Source organism: Heteronotia binoei, chromosome 5 (assembly GCF_032191835.1).
Source record: "Heteronotia binoei isolate CCM8104 ecotype False Entrance Well chromosome 5, APGP_CSIRO_Hbin_v1, whole genome shotgun sequence".
NCBI classification, from domain to species: domain Eukaryota; kingdom Metazoa; phylum Chordata; class Lepidosauria; order Squamata; family Gekkonidae; genus Heteronotia; species Heteronotia binoei.
In genome coordinates, this window is record NC_083227.1 from 105,492,862 (window position 1) to 105,519,704 (window position 26,843).

Here is a 26,843-nt window from a genome sequence, read left to right on the forward strand (position 1 = left end):
AACTGGAGGGAAATGCCAGGCCGGGGCCCCTCAAGGCATGGTGGACCTTAGACCAGTGCCTACTTGGCCTAATTGTTAATCCAGCCCTGGCACTTTGGGTTACCCTTTTGCTTATATTTTAGTGACAACCAGTTCTTTGTTTTCCATACTATAAACTGAAAGTGAGATTTCCCTTGTTAACTTATCTTCCAGGCTGCTGTCACTATCCAAGCCTGGTGGCGTGGCCAGCTAGTCCGGCGTACTCTGAGACATGCTGTCATCTGTGTATGGTACATCCAGAAGTGGTGGGCCCGTGTTTTCTGCCGGCTCCAGGAAAAGCGAAGGATAAAGGCACTGGTGACATACATTTGGCCTCAGAAGAATGCTGTCCTCCTGCAGTCTATGTTTAAAATGTGGCTTAGGAAAACCCAGTACAAGAAGTATCAGAAGGCAGCCCTAATCATCCAAAACAACTGGCGGTACTACGCCTACCTGAGAGCTGCCAGAAACTTTTCAAGCAGCAACCCAGCCTGTGGGGGAGTGAACTTGAACATTGAGATTATTGTTGGGTAAATAGACTCCATGCTGAAGGTAGAAAAGACTGTTCTCTGAGTCAGACCTCCATTGGTAAAATAAACACATGTTTTATAATCTAATTTCTTTCTCAAATGTAGCTTTCAATTAATGCATGGGGAGTTTTGAGGCAACAGCTCAAATGTTATGGGTGAAATCTGAGTCAACTGAGTCAGTCTAGACTTGTGCATCACAAAGGAGTGTGGTGCAATGGTACCTGCACTTTCTTCAGTCTCCCCATGCATGGTGCTTGCACAGGTCTTCCAGGAGAAGGATTAAAAAATTAAGATCTAGGCCTGACTGTTATGTCTGCTAGTTTCATTGGTGAATGTTTATCATAGAATCATAGAGTTGGAAGGGGCCATACAGGCCATCTAGTCCAACCCCCTGCTCCATGCAGGATCAGCCTAAAGCATCTCCGACAAATAATCATCCTGCCACATTTTGATGACTGCCAATGAAGGGGAGCTCACCATCTTTTTAGGCAGCTGGTGTGTCATTGGTTAGTGGTTTGACCTAAAACACAGATCCATACATGCACATATATGAGTCATCTTGTTGAACCTTGTTGAATCTGTGGTCATTTCTGGAAATCTGACAGAGTATGGTGGGTGCAGCCAAAAATGGCTATGTTAGGATTCAGAGCCAGCCACAAAATGGCTGCCACAGCTTACTTTCAGTCTTACAATAAAGATCCCTGTACTGTGGTGGCAGTTGCTGCCAGTGTCCAGCCAATCCGTTCTCTAATGGCCAATCAAAAGCTTTGCTGGGCAAAAACCCCACCTGGCTTCAACCCCTTTCTAAAAACAATTGGCAGGCACTAGGAGAGCTGTTGGTGAGTGCCACATTGGGGACCCCTGCTCTGGAATCTCAGTCTGGACCACACCGAACAATGATAATTAAGTATCCACAGAAGCTACTAGTCCTGCTACAATTTGAACTCAGTTTCTGGCTAGATTAATCATTTGTGACCTAAAATAACAGGACCATCCACATTTTAAAGGTTTCCATGCTTAGTTACTTGGAGGCTGATGGTTACTCACTACAACTGAAAAAGCAAGTGGTTGCTTACAAGGGATCTCATTACACAAGTACTATGCTACTTTGCTCCCCTTGACCATCTCTTGGAAGGCTTCTCTGGGCCAAGATATGTACAAATGGCTCATCCACATACAGTGTACTTTTAGAAAATCCCTTGAGTCAAGAGGCTTGGAGGACTCTGGTTTTCATTGCATGGATGAACCATTCTCACAAAACTTTTAAACAGAATCAGAACAAAAGCCAGACAGTGCATGCAAAACTGTAGTCCTTGTCCTCCTATGACCCTGAACTCTGCTCCTTATGCTGTCCCAAAGAACTAAAGCGTGCTTGATAGGGAGACTGGAATCACCTTGTTAGTTTAATTAGCTCCATCGGGCCAAGAGAAGAGAGGATGCCACAAATGTGTGGGCTTATACATTTATGCAGCACACCACAGTTGCTAGTGAACCTCTCCTTTTCTGACATCCTCTGCTGAAACTGTTCTTGGGGGAGCTGACAGGGAAATGGGAAGGTGTTAATCCGCTGTGCTGTTTGGAAATGTAGTGTCTCAGCTGGATCAAATCTGTAGCTCTTGCTGCCAACCCCAGGGGGATTGCAGGAGAGAACCAGAGACAGAGAGCACTCTGGTTTCTTTCAGCCTGGAGGGGATGCGCAGCATAGGGGACAGCAGTGAGGGAGAGGAGCCCAGATTTATTAATAAATGTCTTTGTGTTATTGCCACCACTGCAGAGCTCTGTGGAGAGTGCCTGCCGCTGTAGCCAATTTATCTGCTTATCTTTTTAATAAGCTGCCTAATTATGTTGCCAGTCTATCCCCCTCTCACATTGTATGACTCCAGGCACTGCTTTGTATTTACCCACCTTTTGGGCTGTTAATTTAGCTTATGATTCCTTGATTTAAAATGCTTTCTATTTTGCTTTCTGTCCCTCTGTGTTGGGGGTCTTGCTTGCTTCACTTTGTTTGCCCAGAAGCACCATCAAAGTAGAAAAACAAGGTGACCCTTTTATTTTCACCATGGTCATTTTCAACAGATTTTACTGCTGATAATCAGTTCCATCTCTTCTCTTCACACAGACTGCCCTCCCCACCCCGGTCTCTCCTCTCTTCCCCCTTTTCCCAGTTAACTTTCCCTTGCTTTAAGTTTTCATCCACTCTTTGCCACATTACATTCCTTTTCCTCCAGTGTTTAAAATAATCTCTCTTCTTTGTTTCTAGCCATTGTATTTTACCATAAAGATTCTCCTACCTAACCTGTAACCTCTTTTTAAAAAGGTGTGTTTTCCTATGTTCTTCTTTATAGCTCAGTGACACACATCTTTTAAAAGTAAGAGAGAGGGGGGACCCTGCTCCAGTTCTTTGGTAATGGATTTCAGAATGGAACAAATAGACCTTTGTGGAGGAACACTGGAAGGACAAAAAATATTGTTTGGAGTCCCAAAGGACGGCCAAGGAAGTATGTCAGCTCTGGATCTACTCATCCCTCCTTTGCCACTTCTGAAGGCCAAACTACTTTTGATTCTGGAGATCCATCATCAGATGCCCCAGCCTGTAATTTAGCTGCACAGCGAACTGGGGCCATCACTCTGGGGAAGGGGGCAAATGGTGCACAGACAGCTATAAGCCATGGCGAGTCAGTTTGAGAACCAGTCTTTTTCACACCTGAGGCTTAAGAGGCCTGGAGGGAGCATTTTCAACCAGGGAAACTGCATGGGGCTTTTCAGTTTCCCGGTTGGTCTATATGCACTCCTTCCCTGGCTGCTTTAAGTTAAAGGGGGACCTAATCAGAGATTTACAACATCACATCTAGCTTGGCCCTAAATATCTAGAAGTGAGAAGAGTCATGTGCAACTTCCCATTGGAAAGTGAGGGGAAGAGGAAACACAGGGCCTGGAAAGGCATTCTCCTTATGCTAGCGTTGCCAAGTCTGTGTTGGAAAATACCTGAAGACTTTGGGAGTGGAGTCAGGAGAGGGTGGGCTTTGGGGAGGGGAGGGGCCTCAGCATGGTACAATGCCATAGAGTCCACCCTTCAAAGCAGCGATTTTCTCCAGGGGAGCTGATCTCTGCAACCTAGAAATCAGTTGTAAAACTGGGAGATCTCCAGGCCTTGCCTGGAGGCTGACAACCCTACCTGATGCTGCCTTCATTCTATGGCCTAGCAGTGCAGTTGCAGAGCCCAGCCCTGCTGCATGGCCACAGCCAAGCCCAGCATAGCAGCATTCATGCCCTTCTGCCAGCTGAATCCTCTGCCGAAGAGCATGTATAAAGCCAGTGCACCCAACTAGCCACTGAAAAGACTTGTGAGGACTTGCTATGAGTCAGGCAGTGTCACTCTCGACACTGAAGCGTTCATTCTTCTCCACCCATCCCTGGCTTGTTTGTTCCAGACACCCAAGGCTGGCTCCAGCAGCCTGTCTTCTGTGCACTGTAGTGGCATTTCAATAAGGGAAGGGGGAGAGAAGAGGAGGAGTTTGGCCTGGGGAGTCTGTAGAAAATGAAATGACAGATGGCTCTGGTCTCAGGTGTCTTCCAAGAGATCCTGTGGTCTTCCTGCCCAAGGAATCGGGGTCAAATCTGAGACCGAAGCAAACATCACTCAAGGTGACAGAGCTCAATGGCATGAATAGCACAGGGCGCCCCCCTCCTTTTCAGACTGGCATTACTGAAGAAGGCCTCCCTCTCTTGAATGAATGAGCCTCCCTGGAAGGTTAAAGGCTTCATGTGAAGAAACAGCTGTCCTGTCATGCTCTGCTTTAGGGAAGTGGGCCAGAGATATAACAGCAAAGCCCTGGAAACAGGCGTTGCGTCTTTTTGCAAACGAGGCAGCGGCTTTCCATCCTTTCTTTCAACAATGGGCTCTGTACATGATAATGATATATTAATTTGCATTAATTATAGCATTAATACATCCTTGGGGCTTCTCAGGAGCAGCAGCTAATTACTCTGTCATATGAACGTTCTGGGATATGGTCCCTGTGTTAGCACGCCTCACATCCCACTCAGCTTTTGTTGGGAGGGATGGACAAAAAGGCAGAGGTGGCGGTCAGAGAAAGCTATAAAAAGGACTTTCAGCTCTTGAACAGGTATGTGACTCAGGCTATGATTATCATTTTCACTGCATCTCAGGGAATGTCAGTAAAGCTAAACCAGGACACTGAGAAACACCCAAAGACCCTGGGCATGAAAAGGCACTCGATGTACTCACTTCACATGTGACCAGATCTGTTCCCAGCATGTCCAGTCTTATGCTACCATCCTCAATCACTGTCTGTTACATTCTGATAAATACAGCTGCTCAGAGCTCACTTTACATTATCACTGTCAAAGGTGTTCACCTGTCCACAGCCCCTTCCCATGAATATGTTTCAGGTGTAGCTCACCTTGTTTTGCCCTAACCCCTCATCTTGCCATAGATCTCTTCTGTATAGGAAAGGCTACGATCCTTTTAAATCTGTTCAGCTTAAATTCCCATGACAAGACTGCACGGTGCTGAGATGACCTTTTGGGCCTTTATGGATACAGAATAAAATCCCAACATTAGCAATATCCTAGAGATGTAAAATCTGAGATAGGGGACTCTATTATGTTTTACAGAAACTGTGATGCATTGAAATAAGCAGCAGTCCATCCAAGTACCACCCAAGAAATCCTCATCCCTGTAAGTATGCCACAGTTTTATCCTTATAATATGGACTGGGGTAGTGAGTGACTGAGAGATAGATAATCGCTCACCTAATGCTACCTAGTAAGTTCACTAATTAACATAGATTTAAATTTGTTTATAGTTTACAACCCACTGAAAGGAAATAATGTAATGCTTTCTCTCTGTTTTTACTGTTGCTTTCCCATATCACCACATCAGGTCCACTGTTCTTTGAGGTCCCCAACATGGCTGGCACCAGGATCTGGTTGAAAAGCATACAATAGGGCAGCCTCACTGAAGCCAGTAGGTCTGGGACTGGCCAGTGTCTGGACTGGAGAACTTCAGGAAACTCTATGTGTGCTGTCTTAACATTAATGATGGAAGAAAGGTAGAGTATAAGTATCATAAGACCCTGGCCATAACACCTTCAGATTTTAAACACTGCACTCTGCCTCTTCACTATCTCTTGTTCACAATACCTGGATAGAGACGTCACTGTAGGAGCCCCCAATGACCCCTGTGATAGCTGTGGGGACATCATCATGGATGGCGTAGGATCCGTCAGGACAGATGTGCTCAGAGCCATCCACTCTGGTGAGGGAGGCACGGACGAAATCTAGTGACTGTTCTAGAGCATATGTGTCCTTGGAGCAAGTGTCTAGGATATGGGCCCCCAGTGTAATGCCCGGAAGAAGGCGTTGGTCTTTGTTGATCTCATCTAGGGCAAACAGCATAGCTTCAAGACGTTGGATGCCACGATGTTCGTTGATCTTGCCACATTCCTCTGTGGGGCTCCCTTTCTCATGAACTGGAAAGAGGCCCCCAATAACCAGGTCACCTTCCAAGCTGATCTCCTTCTTGGGTACTGCGCTGAAGCTAGGATTCTGGCTATTGGTGTGACACATTAAAGGGTAGACCAGCAGAATCCATATGGTGGCAGAGAATGCCATTGTGTTGCCTCAAAAGGGCAACAAAAGGTTCTCTGAACCACCAGGTCACCCTAGTCAGAGCAAAGGTCTCTGTTGGCCTACCATTTGATGTGGGTAGTTGAGAAAGAGAGGCAGTTGTACTTGGCACCTCGTGGAAATATCACTGTTGGCTCAGTGGCTGCCTGAGGAATGTTCATCCTCAGATGTATCCCAGTGAAAGCAATCATTGGTATTGATAGCGGCTGCACTTTCACTAGCCCCTTTGCAGAAGGAAACTCACAGCACCTATGGGAATAGGGGAGGGGGGGAAGAGAGAGAGAGAGAGAAAGAGGGAGTTAGTTAGTTACAATATAAACATCTAAGAGACAAAAGATGTCTTTATGCTCTGGATCAGTGCCTTTATGATAAGCTGTAGGAGTCTACAGATGCTATCACTCCTGTTGGGGAATCCCTAAATCAGTCACTCTGTAGCATTTAGATGCTAAAATCACTGCCTACAAAACAGAAAGTGGTATTTATTTAGGGTAGGCTAGAGTCAGCTTTCTGGTGTGCATGGGATAACCTCAGGGAATATGCCTCTCAGGTACAGCTAGAATTCAGGCAGTGAATATCTGAGTCATTTGCATTCTGTTCCCACAGGCTGGTAAAGAATGGATACCAGATGTCCCCTATTTTCATGGGTTATTTTCAAAGTATTGTTTTTTGTTCTGGAATGTATTGTAGCATGGAACTTAATGGGTATACTTCAGAACCCTGCCGTTTCATAGAGCTGAGAAGATGACACATTTAGCTCAAGTTTTCCCTTTGTTTTCAGATTTTGATCTCATGCCCCTAAGCAGCTAGAAAGTTGCCATTGAATGGAAGGAAAAGAATCCTGAAGGAATATTAAAACAGGCCTGATGCCAGGCAGTCCAAACACAAACCTCTAAAACTCCTGCTGCATCAGAAGAAACTCTAATTGTTGTTCCTCCTCAACCCCCTCTCCACCAGACCTCTCTTCTGTATCCTCCCTCACCTGCTGTCTGGCTCACCTGGAATCCTGCTGACATCAGAAGGAAAGGCAGCAGCAGGAGAACATAACCATGGAGGAAACCAGGAGGAGTGGAAGCTAATGACCCCTGCTGCCAGGAAATTTTAAAATTTTTATTTTATTTATTTATTTATTTATTACTTTTCATTTATATCCCGCCCTCTCCGCAAGCGGACTCAGGGCGGCTTACAACATTATAAAACAATTAATCCGATAAAACATATAAAACCATAATTTACACATCAACTTTAAAACCATTTTATAGCGCTATGTGGATTTACCCTTCAGGCTACATGATAGTAAGTCTGTGTCCCTCCTCCAAGCCTTTCTGCCTTTGCCTCTCTTTTTTCTCTTGCTGACAAGATCTCCCCACTCCATTATTTTTTAAAATTACATTCTTCTTTTCTAGACCTCTGATAAGTATAAATCCAATTGAATATGCTCCAGAAAACAAGACTGCAGGCCTATGACCTATAGACCATTCTGTGGTACTGCAATATTTATCCTGTCATGGAAAAAAAGTGCTGAAAATGTGCACATCTTGTACAAATCATCTGTAAGAATTAAATAGTGCTAACTTTATGCCATACATGATGTTCTGGGAAGAAATGGTGTGGCAGAGTGGATAAATGAATGGGTTTAGATTCAGAAGTCACAGTTTGAAATATCATCTCACCCATCATGGAGGGCTCATTTCAGACTCTCCCAAGTCCACATCTTCATATTGCTCACTGTGTTTTTAAGGATGCTGATCTTGCTACTCTTGCTTCAAAAGAAGATACTTCTGGGTTGCAGCTTTCTAGGATTCCTTGTCACCATAGAAACCAGGAGACAGATAGGAAGGGAGATGCTTGTGTATGCATACATGTTTGCAGGGGCAGCTCTATCATTAGGCAACAGTAGGTGGCTTCCTAGGGCAACACAGTTCACTGGGTAGCACTTTCATTGCAAAATTTGCAAGAGGCACTTTGCAGAAGACAGAGGGAGGTATGGTGAGTAACACAGAATTTCTTTACGACTGTTGAACTGACCTGTATTATTTATGAGTTGCTGCCTGAAAGATCTGCACAGTGTGGGAGTTGCAATTTTAACTTTCCACCCGGGCTCCAAAATATTTAAGGCTGGCAGTGTATGTATTAAAACAAACAAAAAAGCACCACCCTAGAATACCCACGGGGGAAAGTCTGCCAGCCTTTTAGCCTGCCCTTCCCCTTTCGTTGTGTTTTGAATTGTGAGTTGTGTCAAAGTTGCCAAGCTTAGTGTCTCACAATGTCCCTTGGGGCTTTAATTCTAAGGCACCCTGGACAGAATTTTCCTTACTTGCCCACTGCTTATGTGCCAGCTGTTGCTTCGAGTGATCCTACTGCTAAAGGGAAACAAAGGCAGTGGGCTGTGGTGGAGGAAAAGTGCCCATCAAATTCACACTTCATTCCAAACCCCCACTCCCTTGCAACTAAACTTCCCTGGAGGAAGACACAGTACCAGTTTTGAGATTCTTTATTAGGACGACAGATTAGGTAGCACAACATCATCATTTATTAGCTCATCTTTTCCTACAGACCATGCCCTTCCCCTGTCTTTTCTCTTTTCTTTCTCTTCCCCTTTCTCCTCAAGCACAGCGAAAAATAAAGACCTGACTACTGAAACTCTCGAGGGACACACTCTAAACATAAAACAAGGAAATAAACTAAAGCCATGAAGATATGCCAAGTACCCAAGGAGAGCACTACTGGAATAAGAACCTAAACAAAAAGAAGTAACAAGTTTGCTTTTGATTTAGTACCTTGGTGTTCAGAGAGGTGTGAGGAGATGGAGAGAACTAGCAACCATGGGTGCCATTTTAGAAAGGTCCAGGAACAATTTTAGAGCCAGGTGTAGTGTGCTGGGGATCCTTGATAGGCCAACCAGTCGCCCCAACCTATTCAAGAGCAGGCACAAAGTACTACTGCCGTGTACAAGGTGGAGTGAGCAAGTGGCAACGTGGCTGCTTCCAGCTGTCATTGCTGGTTCATTAGTCACTGTCCAGTGGACAGCAACAGTGCAAAAGAGAAGGAATAGTTGCCACTATTCACCTATTCACTGTCTTGAAGACAGGGAACTAGTCAGAATGGTTTCAACAGCCAGAAGATGAGGAGCGACATGCTGCTGCTACAGATACCTGTGTGTCCCTGACTATAGTGGTGGCGAACAATAGATCCGTACTTTTCCAGTTCTGGAATCTTGCCTCTATCAGACCACTAGTGCTTCTTCCAACCACTAGCATTGCCAACTCCTCATCCAGAGTAAAGTGAGGGAACAAGCAGTGGGTGAAGGAAGGGCCAGGGGTTGACAGTGGACCCAGCCTGGACCGCAAGGCCACAGTAGCTGCTGGATGGTGCCCACCCCCCAAAAAAGTAACTAGGGCTGTCACCCAACTAAAGACTTTCAGTTCATTATGGATGATTTTAGCTGATTGATTCAAATCCTTGCAAATTGGCATATGAACAAACCTGTTTCTGCAAAAAAAGACCACACTTCATTTCAGATGTAGCATAGTCATCACCACATTAGGAGGATTGCCTCTTCTAAGAAGTTTTGGTGAGTTTTTAAAACTCTTTTGCCTAATTAATCAGAGGCACCTCTTGCCTGGTTTTTGTCACTTAATCTGAACTGAGTAAACATTGCACCCTTAAAATAATCATGCTCTTAAAATGCATTTGTGGGGGATAATGAAATCTAAAATAGATGCAAGAGCAGGATTTTGAACCTTACCGTGAATTCTCCCACTACAGCCCTCACATATTCCACAGTGACAGGAATTTCTTTGCCTGCAGCCAATCCCTTACCACAGCCTGGAATAAGGCCTCTGCTGATGACCAGATGTACACATTTATATAAGCCCTGTATTCATGGCTGCAATATATTTCATGGTGGTACTTAGGTCATGTTCTTAACCATAGCTCTGCATGTTGGAAATCCAATAGCTTTCAATAGAAATCAGTCAGTTAGATGCATAAGATCACAGGAACTGATGTGAATCTATACACAGCACAATTTGTCTTCAAAATTAGTATTCAGCCCCCCCCCCCTCTTCCTACCTAAAGTGTTTTTCATAAATGTTTTTGATTAAACATTCATAGTTTCAGCTCGCCAGAGTAAAAACCCGTTCTAATGCAAAACTAACCATTATCGTTTACTCCTAAGGACCACAGGAAGATTTCCAGTATTTTCCTTCATGTTGCTAAGGTCTTCTACCTTAAAGTGCACGGCGTGTGTTGTAAATAATAGGGAATGTTTCTGTGTGTTTTCATTCTTGCTTTAATCATGAGTCAATCAAACTCACAGATGTTCAAAAGCAAAGTCAGCTACAATTAGTTTTTAAATGCTGCCACCACAGCAATTATTTTTAAAGGGATAATGACAGGTTCAAAATGTGTGGATAAGAGTGGGTTGAACATTTTCTATTAAAAAATAGGCACTGCTTTAAAACGTGATCCTCAAAATATGACCCAGTCCTTTACAACTGAACTGGATTAACAATTATGATGAATACTTTCTTAAATTCCTAGCATGGCTAATGCAAAATTGTGACAAATTATACAGGCTGTATTCATCTGTGTGTATCTATAAAATAAAGAGCCCCATGGCGCAGAGTGGTAAAGTTGCAGTACTGCAGTCTGAGCTCTCTGCTCACAACCTGAGTTCGATCCCGGCGGAAGCTAGGTTCAGGTAGGTGGCTCAAGGATGACTCAGCCTTCCATCCTTCCGAGGTTGGTAAAATGAGTACCCAGCTTTCTGGGGGGGGGGGGGGAGTGTAGATGACTGGGAAAGGCAATGGCAAACCACCCCATAAAAAGTCTGCTGTGAAAATGTCATGATGCAACATCACCCCAGAGTCAGAAATGACTGGTGCTTGCACAGGGACTACCTTTACCTTTTTATCTATAAAATGGCAGCTTGGAACCATACATATGGAAATTGATTCCAGGCTGCCTGGTACCCATCATAGTTACTTCTAAACATTAGGAATGTTTAAACACCCCCCAGTCCTGCTCATATTCTGTTTGTCAATCACAAACAGAAAAATGGCCAGTTCGACTGTTTCTCAATCCATTTGTCTGTGTTCAGCAGGTTGCTTCTAGGACTGCCAACAGAGGAGGACTGGGGGGGGGGGGGTGGCAAAATTCAGGGGCGCAAGTCAGCTGAAGTGCCAGCCTTTCCATTTATTTTTAATACAGCTGCATCCACTAGGGGTGCAGGAAAGTCTGAGCACAGTAAAAAGCGCTCTCAGCTACACTTCCCTTTTTCTAAGCCAGATGCAAACTTGCCAAACCAATCGCCAAGCCCATCAACCAAGCCAGCACTAGAGCAAGACAAGACTGATGGCTGCTACAGTAATGCCAGCCTCCTAACAAGGTCATTGTCTCTAACAGCCTAGTTTTTCTCTTCCCTCTCCTGTTTGGCAACAGAAAGTACTCTTAAGTATAGAAGTTAACCTTTGGTAACATTATGAAAAAAGGGGGAGCTAATATTTCCCCATGAGCTAACAAAACGCTAAAAGGATGCTTCCCCCTTCCTCCACCCTTTACATGCATGGTAATGGAACGTTAATCAATTTAATGGTTATATGTGTGGAACAGAAGTTACAACTCCCAGTTCAGGCACTGGGTTGTTATCATTACTATTGTGGGAGTGGAAGATGTAATAGCCCTTTCTAAAGGCTACTTTGTTGTGTGACAAATGATGTAGGTCGTTTTCGCACTGACCTTAATCGGCAGCGACGTCCCTCTTCACCGCGCAGGATCTGCGTGGATTTCGCACCAATTGCTGCGGAGCACCCGGAAGAGCCGCAAAGTTCCGCGGCTTTTGCAGTGCAAATGGAAACCGCCAAAAACCAGTTTCCATTTGCGCCACAAAAGCCGTGGGACTTTGCGGCTCTTCCGGGTGCTCCGCAGCAATTGGTGCGAAATCCACGCAGATCCTGCGCGGTGAAGAGGGACGTAGCTGCCGATTAAGGTCAGTGCGAAAACGCCCGTAATCTTTTTAATATTGTTAACATTAGATTTATAACAAATACCATACCTAGTCTTTCTCCCCAGTATGGTGTAGTGGTTAAAGTGTTGGACTGGGATCTGGGAGACCCAGGTTCAATTTCTTATTCTGCCATAGAAGCTGACTGGGTGACCTAGGGCCAGTCTCTCAGCCTAACCTACCTCATTGGGTGATTGTGAGGATAAAATGGAGGAGGGGAGAATTATGTAAATTACTTTGGGTTGCCATTGGAGAGAAAGAAACAAACAAACATGGACAGACAATCCAGTTCATTAATTACTATGGATTCATGGAAATAGCAAGCCAGGTGATATGTTTGTTTTGTGTATGATATTTGGTTTGGATCAGGGTCGTATAGGGGGCAGATAGAATCATTGTCTGGGGTGGCTCTCAGCAGCCCTGGTGGCTTCTGTGTATTCCTTTCTAATCATGCAGTTTGGTGCAATTGGCTTTTTGCACAATTCACACAACCCAATTGAGTTCTAACATACCTCCTTGCTGTGTAACTGCTCCACTCAGGAGCCAACTCTTTAGATGATTTGAGCAGTCAAAAACCATGCCAACCAGTCATAAATAAACGCTGTGTTTTAATAAAATCCCACCCTTTGGTGTTTGCTTAAGCAGTCCACATGAACTGCAGTGGTAGCATTTTTGTGAGTGCACACTTTTGCAACAACCCAATGGAAGCCTGTTCAGTAGGCAGTTATCACTGTTCAGCTTGAACTGAACAGGCTGGGTGATCAGTTCCCACCTCACTGACATGTCTGAAGACCGTAAGTTAAGACTATCAAACACTTTTGTGGCAAAATCTGCAGCATCCCTACTATTCATTGAAGTCTTGTGGTAGCACACATCAAGCACTGAATGCTTAGCAACATATGCAAGATACCCCCACAGTGAAGAAGACAAGTGTAAGGTTTGCTACTCACAGTACATGTGCAAGAAGAAGCACAGTGAGTTTACTCACTGCCAAGGGTAAAATGTACTTTTCATGCACTCAGATGTGCTCTTCTCCATGACTGTTTCACATGTTCAAGAGTATCAAGAGCAAGCTCCATGGCTGAGCGCTGATTCAAATAAAGCTCTGAGAGCACACTAACAAAAGCATTTTTTTCTTATAAGGTATTAAATAAGGAAACTATAGCCTAGAGATATCTTTGTACTGAATTCTAAATGCAATGAGCATCCTTTAAAAAAAAATTAAAACATACCCTCAGGTTTAAGTTTAAAAGCACCAAAACACCTGTTTAAGTGCAGCACACCAGGTGTGTGCTGGGAAGTTTAAATAACTGCTGTCACCATCTTTTGAACATACCAGCTGATAGCCTGCAATTAAAAATGTCAATTTATATGTTGCAAGCATTACAGAACAATTCCCAGCTTGAACTAAATCTGTGTTAATGGTTCCACAATTGCAGTTTCCAGCTACTGAAAAGTAAAATTGCACTGTGTAAAAATAACATAGTCCAGCCTACTCTGGAAGTAACCATCTACTTCAGCATCTACTTGCCTGATTTGTGAGTATATCAGAGGGAATGCTGTTTGTTCCTTTAAAGGAACATTCCTTCAGCCAAAGATATCAAACACAGATGGGTGGAGGAGAGAAATGGCCAGGCAGATTTTGTGATCACCTACCTATTATTGCTACCGTGAGTGTTTTTTTGTGTGCTTATATTGTATATAATTGAGCTTTGCATTGAAATGTCATAGACTAAATAGACTGCACCTTTTGCAATTCACTGCCTTTTTAACCTACAAGGTCCTCCTGATACCACCTGGCAGACTTGCATAAGAGGAAGAGACTGAACACTAGGTCTCAGCCAGATCAGTGCCCTAGTCAGTACACCAGGAAAGGTGCAACTCCCAGACCAACTATGAAAAGTTTCAGTAGTGTCTTTACAGCCACTAATGCAACATTTCGCTAGGCTAGCCTTTGCTTTTAGAAGACCTGCCCAAACTGCTCCTGTGCTAACACTCAGCTCCTGATAGTGTGACCCACTTAATTTTTACCTTGGACAGCTCCTATGTTGATCCATTCTCTGACTGTCAGACCTCATCAGTTTTCATGACTGACTGGGTCAGACAATATGGTGCCTCCTTGGAAACAGAACAGGAAGCAACACGCTAGTGTTTTGTGTGTGAGCAGGTGCACATGTATTTGCATACATGTGCACAAAATTCATAGGGGAGGATGAAAACAGAAGACTGTACACTCTAGCAGTATATTACAAAGGTATAACTAACACATTTCCAAGTTGCCAAATAGGGAAAGGAAAGGAAAGGAAAGGAAAGGAAAGGAAAGGAAAGGAAAGGAAAGGAAAGGAAAGGAAAGGAAAGGAAAGGAAAGGAAAGGAAAGGAAAGGAAAGGAAAGGAAAGGAAAGGGGGCTCCAATTAGTCACTAGGGAGCACTGGACCTGTAGCAAGAGCAGGTATATAGCTTGGGAGTGTTCCTGGACCTGGGCCTCCTGTTGAATAAGCAGGTGGAAGAAGTGGCCTGGGGTGCCTTTCTACAGCTATGGCTGATGAGCCACCTATAACCCATTTTGCTACTGTGGTGCATGCCCTGGTTACATCTAGATTAGGTTACTGCAATGCGCTCTGTGTGGGGCTGCCCTTGAAGATTGTCCAGAAGCTACAGAATGTTGACTGGAGTGAGTTGCAGGGACCATGATACTCCAATATTATTTCATCTACACTGACTTCCAATTTGTTTCAGGACCCAATTCAAAGAGCTGGCATTGACCTCTAAAGCCCTACATGGTTTAAGACTGATAGACTATGAAGGATCACCTTCTCCCATATGAACCCACCCACCCACTTAGGTTATCTTTGGAGGCCCTGCTTGGCTGTTCCCACTGACTGAAACTAAACAGGTGACAATTTAAGAAAAGGCCTTATTGATTGTGACACCAAAACTTTGAAACGCTCTCCCCAGAGAGATCCATCTCTTTTTCTCTACCGTTGTCTTTCACCAATGAGTGAAGACTTTTTGTTTTGTTTGGCATACCCCCAGTAACTGTTATTGGCCCTTCTCCCTGGTTGTGCTATGTGTATTGTGTGTTTATATGTTTTATTGAAGTGTTTAAATAGTTTATATACACTCTCTTTGAAGTGCTGTTTTAATGTATTGGTGTTTCAGTGCTGAAATGTTTTGATGTTCTCTGCCTTGGGGACCCTGTTTGGGTGCAAAGATGGCATAGAAATGTCCTAAATACTTGTGTGTACCAGGCAGGCCTTGAACACTGACTAGCAAACACCGGGCATAAGTCTAAAGTTTTCTTTCATTTCCATTTTCAGGGCAAGTGTGGCTTGAGGAGAAATTCCTGGGAAGCAGAAGAGAACAAAGCACTTTGCATACTGTAAGTGCTCAAGGAGGAAGAGTGCTTAAAATGTGCCGATAAGGAGGAGAGGTTATTCGCCTGCCTCTCTGCTCCTTTTGTTGCTTTGTGAAAGCATTTTAAAAAAATTCTGCATTATGAACCAAGAATGACAAGCTTATCCAATCCTGTCTTGTGGCATTGCAGGAGTTCTCAAGGCATGTCAAAGCCGTCATGGATGAATTACTTGCTCCCACCCACCTGCCACCAGGGTGTCTTTCACAGCTTGGACAGATCCTATCATAGGCAGTAGTGGAGAGAGATGAAACAAATCTCCTTGACTATTAAGGGGAGACATCCTTGGATTTCCTCAGCTTTCAGCCTGCCTGGGAAACAAAGCAAGGGGGAAGCACTGTCAATTTCATCTTGATGGGCTGGTGGAGGAATTCCCCAATAACCTGAAGTATCTCTTCATTGCCCTTCCATTGCCCCTCTTCTCCTGTTTCTCTTAGTCAGGGCTTATGAGCCAAGGCAGACCCTGACACTCAAACTTTGCAAACAACTCCCCCCCACACACACCCCGATTTGAGATTAATGTCTAGTAAATCATTGCAATATCCTTATTATTACATTTTTCCATTGGAGAGGTTGCTGTGCAGTCTGCTTGCAAACAAACACTGAAGCCTGGTGTCTCTCTCAAATGTTTGTGGGCAGTTTGAGATTCCTGTCCTAGCTAGTTCTCTCCAAATACATTTAGAAGGCAAAAAAGCTGGGCAGTTGCATTTTTATTGTACTAAGTCATCATGCAAAATGAACAATGGTTTGGTTCTCTCCTCTGACAGAGATGTCAGCCTATCTTGGATGTTCTGGTTTCAGGTCCTCCTGGACTGGAAGTCACTTGCAGCATCATGGTACAATGATGGCTAAGAGCACTTTTCCAGATGTAAAAACTGCAACCCTCCACCAATTTTCCCTCTAAGCTGCAGAGTCTTGTGAGCAAAAATTCTATTTTGTGAGCTACTGGCATTAAAATTGTGAGCTGCTGGCATTAAAGTTGTGAGCTACTGCATAAATTATTGCGCTCTGGGGCCATTTTTCCTGAGCTAAGACAAAAACGTGTGAGCTGGAGGCTAAAAATCTATGAGCTAGCTCACGCTAACTCAGCTTAGAGGGAACACTGCCCTCCACCCTAGTGAGCTCTGCAGAGTGTGATCTCCTGGCAGTGCGCTGCCTCTTTGTCCCACCTGTGAATGGTGAGGACACAGACAAAGGCATTCTAAGGACTGTCTCAGATATTCTGTTTTTCCAACATGGAAAGTACATCTCTGCATGCCAGGCAGGAAACCTGTTGTTAGATAGTCATGTATGATGGATGCACTTATGTTTATTTCCTTGTATAGACACACCAGTGGAAAGTTGTGGTGGGCTGTGCCTTCCAAGTGCATGCAATTAAGCACCATCATAGGATGTGGTTGTTTACATGCAGTTCTACTGGTCTGTATCCAACCACACAGTTAAGGGTAAGCTTTCTTAAAAGAAAGTAGCAATTTCTACCAATTTGCCTCTCTCACTGCAGCCCACTGAGTAGCCCCAAATTTTGTTCCTGGGGTCAGCAGACTCTCAGTAACAGCATAAAGGGCAACACAGGGGTCTTCAGGGGGAGGGGAGATCCTGTGGAAATGTCGGTCTTTCTTAAGAAACTTTACATGTCTGCAAGTCTTTGAAATGTGTGGCTGGATACAGGCTATTACTTATGAGAAAGTGCCATCCATGTAGGAGAGGGTTAATGCATGATGCAGCAATCTGCATTTGGAAAGTTCCTTTGCATCAACACTTGAAATGTGCTGTATAGTGTTTATATTTATTTGTTGCTGAAATACATTTGTATTGATTTACCACCAATGCCCAGAAAAGAGAAGCAGCATGAGATTTTCCTTCACAAGGCTGGGATTATGGTCAAGGTAAAGATGATTCTGGAGGTTGTCATTAAAAAGATCATCTTTCTTCAGCCAAAGATTTGTAACGTTTCATGTGATTCTGTGTGGATTACATTCAGGGCTTTTTTTGAGCAGGAACACACAGAAACGCAGTTCCGGCTGGCTTGGTGGCGGGGTGTGGTCTAATATGCAAATGAGTTCCTGCTTTGCTTTTTCTACAAAAAAGCTCTGGTCACATTCATTGTGATACGTGACCCATTCTGAGTCTTTATTTGGGGTAAAAGCCCAACTGACTACATAAATGAATAAAATATATTTTAACGCAAGGTGTTTTTGCATGTGTGCTTCTCACCATTGTGCAGATTTTTGTCAAAGGGGATTCCTGTACACAGAGTCTGTTTACATCAGTCCATGCCTACGGTTTCCGTGTCGCTGCATACATGGGTTTGGGAATGTATGCAGAGTCACAACATACACGTTGCACATAGGCAGGCTTCTCTGTCTGTGTTCAGATGTCTGTGCTTTTGTGGCGAGGGGGTGAATGTATCCCTGTGGCTTTGCCTGAATAAGATGCGTAGGCTTGTGCGCTTCTTACTGCATGTGAGATTGAACTGTTTTGTCTCCTTGCTGCTAATGGGATCAGTAGAAGAAAATGATATAATTGTTTAATTCTATAATTAAATCTCCATTAAGAGGAAGGCACTTCTGTTTATAGCAGTGGAGTGAATACAATAATGATCAGCATCAATTTGCCTGACCCTCTGACAGAAACGAGAACAAAGACGCAACCAGGCCTGCAGGGAGAGATGTAAAGCAAGCTGAAAGGGAAGAGGCATTTCAAGCAGGGACAACCTTGCTTGCTGTTCCTAGACAATTCCCCACCAAGCCATTGTGAGATGCAGGGCTTGGCTGACACGGTCAATGAATAAAGTATAACTCTTGAGTTGTAAAATGAAATAAAATGAAATCCAGCCTCACCAGGCTTCTGCTCGAAGTAGATGTGAAAATACAAGATGAATAGCAAGATAACAAGGTCAGTCTGCTCAGGTACCCAGAAAAAAAGGACCCCTTTATTTATTTATTTATTTATTAAAATACTTATACCCCACTTTTCCTCTTGGCTCAAGGTGATTCTGTGGCCTCTTTGGCAGTAGGAAGAAGCATGTATGACCAGGCAGCACGGACTACTGCATATCACCATAAGAAGCTCTTTTATAATGAGTCCCACCATTGGTTGATCTAGTACTGTTTCCCTTAACTGGCTGTGTAGATATCCAAGGTCTCATGCAGAAGGTTTCCAGCCCTGATTCCCAGAGTCCTTCAAAGTGGAGATGGCAGAAACTGAACTTGGGGGATTTTTTGCCTGAAAGTCCTTATAGTATCTCCCCTTCTAGGGCTACCAACCTCTAGGTGGAGCCTAGTGATCTCCTAGTTATCTCCCAGATACAGAGATCAGTTCCCCCTTAGGGTTGCCAGCTCCAAGTTGGAAAATTCCTGGAGATTTGTGGGTGGAGCCTTGGGAATGTGAGGTCTGGAGAGGGAAGGGACCTTAGCAGGGTATAATTCCATAGGCTCCACCCTCCGAAGCAGCCATTATCTCCAGGAAAACTTATCTTTGTCATCTAGGAAACAATTGTAATTTCAGGTGATCTTCAGTCTCCACCTGGAGGTTGGCAACCCATGTAGAAAAATGGCTGCATTGGAGAATGGAGTCTATGACATTATACCCCTCTGAGGTCCCTCCCCTTCTCAAACTCCCCCCCAGGCTACACTGCTCAAATCTCTAGGAATTTCCTAATCTGGAGCTGGCAACCTTATCGCCTTCCCACTCAACAGTCAGCTTACCTTTACCTGCCCCTTTGTCTTCAGCTTTCCCACCCCCTGCAGGAGCCTCTACCTAGTAAAACTGTGGCCCAGTTGTGTGGTGCTGGCCACTGGGCCAGGCCCACATGCATGGTAGAGAACCCTCAAGGATTTATGTGGTGGCAACTAACTTTCCCCTCTATCCCCCTCCCCACACTTTCTCTCCTCCTGTCAACCCCTATATTCTCTTCCCTCCCCCTGCCCAGTCTTTCCTTCTCAGCCATTCACCAGCTTATTTTTTCTTTGCCTCCCATTTTCAACTATATTTATTATTTATTTACTTCATTTATACTCCACCTTTCTCCACAGTGGGATTAAAGTAGTTTACATTATTTTCCTCTCCTCCTTTTTATCCACAAAACAACCCAGTGAGGTAGGTTAGGCTGAAAGTATATGAGTGGTTCAAAAGCACTCAGTATGCTTCCACAGCAATATAGGAATTTGAACCTGGGTCTCTTAGACCCATGATGCTCTAACTGCTACACCGCACTGGCTTCCATAGGGTGGCTGCTGTTGAAGAGTAGCAAGTAGCCAGGCCTAGTTTAATCATGCAAGTTGGGTGGTATCAAGTCACTTGGAGGTTGCTCTCAGGCCTAGAGTTGTCAGCCTCCAACTGGGACCTGGAGACCACCTGGAATTACAATTGAACTCCAGGTGACAGAGATCTGTCCCCCTGGAGAAAATGACTGCTTTAGAGGGTGGACTCTAGCAGAATATCCAACTGAGGGCCCAAGCCCTGCTCTCCTCAGAGTCTACCACAAAATCTCCAGGAATTTCCCAACATGGAGTTGGCAACCCCAGTCAGGCTTGGCCCCAATAAGTCCTGCCTCAAAAGCTGAAATAGACCTGGGAAGGGCTCTCTCCCCCCCCATACACCTTTTTCCTCTCACATAAACTCAGCCTGGAATACTGCTGTTGCCTAGCAACAGCCACTGAAGGAATCTGTTGCTTAAAATTACAGGTGCTCCCTTTATCATTTTTGAGGTTTTTAACCCCCCCCCCCCAAAATGTGTTTTTTTTAATTTTACATTTTTCCTGCAAACCTGGGGCCCTTTTCAGGTTTGTAAAAATATTCTGCCCATTCACAGCTGCAGCCATTGAATTTAAGTATCCTAAGATGTGGTCACTTGGCTATAGATAAAATTGACTCAGTTGCAGCCAGACTTTGTCTTCCACATACTGCATAGCATGGCCTCAAACAATGAAATGGATGAAACACAGAGACACAAACCTGTACAATATGGGGAAAACAAGCCTGTTGTAAATTGTGTGCAAGCAGCAACTGATGGCATCCTAGACTTTGAAGAAGACCATGAAGTCTCTTGGAGAAGTTTCTTTCCTAGTGTTCTTAGTAGAAGAAAAAAAAGGTAAAGGTAGTCCCCTGTGCAAGCACCAGTCGTTTCCGACTCTGGGGTGATGTTGCTTTCACGTTTTCACAGCAGACTTTTTATGAGGTGGTTTGCCATTGCCTTCCCCAGTCATCTACACTTTCCCCCCAGCAAGTTGGGTACTCATTTTACTGACCTTGGAATGATGGAAGGATGAGTCAACCTGGAGCCGGCTACCTGAACCCAGCTTCTGCTGGGATCGAACTCAGGTTGTGAGCAGAGTTTAGGACTGCAGAACTGCAGCTTTACCACTCTGCACCATGGGGGTCTTTCTTAGTAGAAAAAGAGTAGGCTTTTGTACCCCATTTTTCTCTACCTAAAGGAGTCTCAAAGCAACCTACAATCACCTTTCCTTCCTCTCCTCACAACAGGCACCTTGCAAGATAGGTGGGGCTGAGAGAACTGTGACTGACCTAGGAAAAATGTGGCCCAGTTGTGTGGTCATGGCCACTGGGCCAGGTCCACATGCATGGCTTCATGTGGAGAAGGAAAATAAACCCGGCTCTCCAAATTCAAGTCTACCACTCTTAACCACTACATCACACTCATATAAGCAGCAAGGTGAATTTACATACTATCAGTGTCTTATGGATTTGTTTTTCCTTTTCTAGCATCCTGCATGGATTTTTCATTACTGATGTTACAGTTCACAGGAGTAAATGCTTTTTTCTTTACTGAAAATCCTGTCATATAAGTACTATTTTGGCTTTTTGCTTCTGTAAAGCAAGTAGTCTCTTACCACTTCTCACACTCTGCCATAAAGAATGGGAAAAGGACAGGAAGTTTCCAAGGAAGATTTCCCTTTTTGAATTAATGTTTTAGCTCTGAAAACAACAGCATAGCTCCACTTAATGACTGTTTATAAATATTACAAGCATTGCATCACAGCAAATTTAAGAAAAAGCAGAAGAAAGCATCTACATTTGAACATAAACCAGCTCCAGAAATCCAGCCATAGAGAAGATGACGATTGTGAAGATATGTCCTTTGCAAAGGCTAATTCTCCCCATTCTTGTTTTCGTTTTATGTCTAATATCTTTGTGCTGGATGAACATCAGAATCTTTTGAGATTAATACAGGCTTGATTAATGGATTGAGGTAGAACATAGTAGAGTGAATCCATCAGCTGGCATGATGGTTATGTTATATATTTAGTCAGTACTTCATCTAAAGGATGACAGATGAGGGGCTTTTTGTGAGCATAAAGAGACCTAACAGTTGACTTCAAAGGAATTAGTGGCTATATCACTGCCTAGACCACCCCAAGATTTAAATTCTGCATAAGGAGAGATGTACTTCTTTCAGGGATAGAGAAGAAGGAAGGCAATGCAGGAAGGAACTGTGATTAATAGGTGGCAGCCAATGGTGATCTAGAAAGAATGACTGGTCATGTCAAGTCTTCATTTAACATGTCAGTATTAAAACCAAGAAGAAGAAGATGAAGATATTGGATTTATCCCGCCCTCCACTCCGAATCTCAGAGTTGCAGAGCGGCTCAGAATCTCCTTTACCTTCCTCCCCCACAACAAACACCCTGTGAGGTAGGTGGGGGTGAGAGAGCTCTCCCAGAAGCTGCCCTTTCAAGGACAACTCTGTGAGAGCTATGGCTGACCTAAGGCCATTCCAGCAGTTACAAGTGGAGGAGTGGGGAATCAAACACGGTTCTCCCAGATAAGAGTCTACATACTTAACCACCACACCAACCTGGCCCAAATGATGCAAAGTCTAGTATTATCTTGGTAGCTGTTTTGTTGCCATATCCAATAGCTGTCATCCAGTGGGGGCTTTGTCAGAACATAGGATCCAAAGGCAGAATGTAGGCATAAGCTAAGTAAGCTACATCTAAGGGCATCTTATTGAGTCTGCAGGCACCTTTGGAATGACACTGGATGGTGGACCCAAGCAAAAATGACTGCCATAAGAGGCAGAGCGGTTCAGTAACTGGCGTTCATGGCAGGTCAACCAGTACAAACTTTCCACAAACTTTTAAATCTTTCATGTCAGTTCATGAATGGATACATTTCCAGACAGACTGTCCCTGCTCAATCAAAATGTTTACCAAACTTCAAAGCAACAGCAGGGTGGTATTCTCCAGCCTTGTTAACACTGATAGGGGCCCTCCATAGCTTAACAGGTACCTCTTGTTGCCAATAACAGAATTCCCATTCTGCTCTATGGGATCAAAATGCAACATATACCTTCATCTCAGCACTATCTCCTCTGTTGGGTGTTGGCAGTTAGACAGAGAGGCAGAGAATTTGTTAAAAGCAGAGCACAGTCACCCATTCCTGATTGTGAACACTTCTCCCCTGGTGGGATTTAAGTGCAGGGTGGACTCAGTACTCTGAGCCACCCCATCTCTCTGCTCATATCAAGCAAAGGGACTTAGCTACTGGGTCCCTCTGCTGAGAAGCCTCATTTTATATCTTCTCACCCTTCTTCACTGTGAACACCTCTCCCCCGTGGGGTTTGGGTATTAGGTAGATTCAGGGCTCCATCCTGTCTTTTTGCTCATTCTGTGCAAAGGGGCTTAGCTACTGGGTGCCTCCGCTGAGAATCCATAGTGTTAGGATGCCAACTCCTGGCCCTTGCCTGTGTATCTTTAACACCTGTTCCAACCATCAGGAGCCTTGGTGTGTTTCTGGGTGTGTTTATCAGTGGAGACCCAAATTGCAAATGTTGCTATGTCAGGCAACTGGCTCTCTTCCTGTCTCACCCTGACCTAATCACAGTGATCCATGTAACACTTGCCTCCAGGTTAGACTACTGTAAGGGACTGACCCAGAAACTGCAAATGATCCATAGAATCATAGAGTTGGAAGGGACCTCCAGAATAATCTAGTCCAACCCCCTGCACAATGTAGGAACTTCACAAATACCTCTCCCTCACACCCAGTGACCCCTGCTCCATGCCCAGAAGATGGCAAAACAAACAAACAAAAACCTTTAGGATCCCTGCCCAAGTTGGCCTGGAGAAAAATTGCTACCTGACCCCAAAATGGTGAACAGCATTTCCCTGCATTTCTCTGGGTGTGTAAGAAGGGGCCACAAGAACTAAGCACTTATGTGACCCTCCCTTTCATTATCTGCCTAAATTCACAGAATCAGCATTGCTGTCAGATGCCCATCCAGTCTCTGATTAAAAATCCTCCAAAGAAGGAGAGTCCACCACCTCCTGAGGAAGCCTGTTCCACTGAGGAACCATTCTAACTGTCAGGAAGTTCTTCCTAATGTTTAGCCAAAAACTCTTTTGATTCAATTTTAATCTGTTGGTTCTGGTCTGACCTTCTGGGGCAACAGAAAACAATTCTGCACCATCCTTTATATGACAGCCCTTCAAGAACCTGAAGATGGTGATCATATCACCTCTCAATCATCTGCTCTCCAGGCTAAACATACTGAGATCCCTCAACCTATCCTGATAGGACTTGGTCTCAAGACCCTCTCACTATCTTTGTTGCCCTCCCCTGTACACATTCCAGCTTGTCTATATCCTTCTAAAATTGTGGATCCTGAAACTGAACAATTGACAGCACATATTCAACTAGTGCTCCTCCAGTTGCATTGGCTCCAGGTTGAATACCAGATCAGATTCAAGGTTTTGCTATTAACCTTAAAGGCCCTGAACAGGCTGGGAACAACATATCTACAGGACTACCTCTCCTGGTGTATTCTCCAAATAGCATTAAGCTCAAGAGAGAAGACCCACAAAGTATCTGGCTGTCCTCAACCAGAGCCAGGGCTTTCTCAGCCCTGGCACCAACCTGGTGGAACTCTCTGTTGAATGATATTCGTTTCCTGTGGGACCTAACTCAGTTCTCCAGGCCTTGTAAGACACAGATGTTCCACCAGGCTTATGGATGAGGACAGCAACAGTTTTTAGCTAGCCTGTTTTCTTCCTTCCATCTCTCTCATCGGGAATGGCTACTGAATTGTGTGTTTGCTGGCACCCTCTGAAATTGTTATTTGTAATTGTTAACTGAATTAAGCTTATTTAATTTTAATTCAATTTTAAATTATTGTGTATTTCTGGAAATGTCGTTCCCCTCCTTGAGTCCTGTTTACAGGGAAGGGCGAGTTATATATTGAATGAATGAATGAATTTATTCCCTCCCACTCCTCCTGAAAATGAACACCTCTGTGTGCCATGAGAGTGAAAGTGGATGCAAAGGTTGCTAATTGTGGGGAAGAAGTCCTCCACCCCCTGAGTACCACAGGCCCACATCCCTGGGCACCAAACCCATCCTGCCAGCCCACTGGAGCCTACTCCTGGCAGGGCATCACTGGGGATCTCAGAGTCTCCTTTCCCAGATCTGTTCCTGGGGCTCTCCACAGAGGACAAAGAGCTGTTAGCACTGCCCAGAGATACCAACAGTTGCTAACTGTCATGGGTGCTGGGGGCCCTGCAGAAGAAGCCAAGCCTGCAGAAGAAACTGTGCCCCTGCCACCTGCACCAGTGCCCCTGCCTCCTGCTGGAGAAGATCCAAGCCCCCCTGCCTCGCCCTCTCGGGTGGCTTGTGTGCGTGACCGCCTTCGTCAGGACCTCAGGGATCGGAGGAGGGCGGCACGCTCACGAGCAAGACGCTCCCTGAGCCCTGAGTTTTGAAAGGATTCTGGCCTTTCTAGGAGTGCGGGTGCTTGAGTCTCAGCAGGATCCTGGCTGCCCTCTGAGTCAGCAATTAGCCCAAATGGGCAACAGGCAGCAGAGGGCTATATAGCTGTGGGCTTTGAGAGAAGGCTTTGTGGAAGCAACTAGTCACTTACCTGACGTTCTAGCATCCACTTCGGCTTCTGGACCCCCTGACTCTGGCATTGACTTCTGGACCCCCTGACTTTGGCTTCTGAACCTCTGACCTACGATACCTGGACTGTGATTTGGTTTTGGACCCTCCTTGCTACCCAGCTACAGACCTTCGACTGCCCCTGGACTTCGCCTGGCCTGGTCCCAGCCCGTGACACTAACACTCTTTGGAGAGGGCAGCAGTGGTTCAGAGGGTGAGAGGGAAGCATCATCCCCTTCCACATCCCAACTCCCTGTTGCTGCTTCCATCTTAAGAACACACAGTGTCAACATTGTCCATAGCTACACGGTCATGGACATTGGTACCAACATGCTGGTGGCTGTGTACCTCAAGGGCATCATCTGCCTGGAGCATATGCTTCACCTGGTGGTGAAGGACACTCTGGGGCTGGGGAGCACTGTCAAGGCCACCTGGGATGCTGACATCCTTGAGATGTGGTCCTTGCTTGAGATCTGCCAGCAACTGGCCACCCACTTCTCATGCAGCATTAAGTCTGCCTGTCTGCTGCCTGAACACTGGCTCATCCTAGACTTAGCTACTCATTAGAACTCCACCTATGCCATGATTGCACATTTGGTAGAACAGAAGAGCACAGTGCAGGTTGTCATTTCCTCCATGATCATCCTGCACAAGGAAAAGGGGCTAAGTATCAGCTCCAGTGACTGGCTAACCTTCTCCCAAATGATGTATATCCTTCTAGGACACCACCAATGTGCTTTGTACCCATGCAGCCAGCCTGGGGCAAGTGATTTCCCTGATTTGGGGGCTGGACCTGGCACTGGCCTCTGGACTGGAGTCGGATCCCAAGGCAGTTCGACCATGGGTGAGGACCTTGGCACAGAGGTTGCAGGTGGGCATCATCAGCTTGCATTCTCTCTGCAAGGAAGGGGAGTACAGGCTGGCCTGTATCTGTGACCCCCAGATAAAAGGGAGAATTGCTCTCCAGAATGCAGAGCTCTTGCAATGGAAGTGTGAGCTCTTCAAAGAAGTGCAGAAGCTACAGGCCAGCAGATGTGGCCAGAGGGAACAGCAGGTGGAAGAAGCTGGGGAGGAGGAGGAGAAGGAGCCACAGCCCAGCACCCCTGACTCAGGAAGAAGCCCCACTTCTTGTCAGCAGTGAACTGGGAGATCAGCAGTAGTGGGGATGTCAAGCATGCAATGGCAGAGGATTTGGCAGAGGTGATGGTGAGGGACAGAGCTTGCTGACATGATCCCCTGGAGTGCCAGTCACATAAGGCTGTCATCTGGCCCAGCCTCTCTTGCATGGCCATGAGTCTCTTCTCCTGCCCTCCCATCAGGGTCCAGAGCAA

General features: G+C 45.0%; 1 protein-coding gene across 2 annotated transcripts in view; it reads right to left on the reverse strand.

The window, feature by feature from the left end:
- The window catches only part of GRM2 (glutamate metabotropic receptor 2), a 131,553-nt gene that overhangs the window by 53,358 nt on the left and 51,352 nt on the right, over nt 1-26,843 (reverse strand). For both annotated transcript variants that reach the window (XM_060239985.1, XM_060239986.1), the window contains one exon: nt 5,715-6,449. In XM_060239985.1, the coding sequence (XP_060095968.1) occupies nt 5,715-6,185 (471 nt within the window). In that variant the 5' untranslated portion in view covers nt 6,186-6,449. The remainder of the gene's footprint in view (nt 1-5,714; nt 6,450-26,843) is intronic.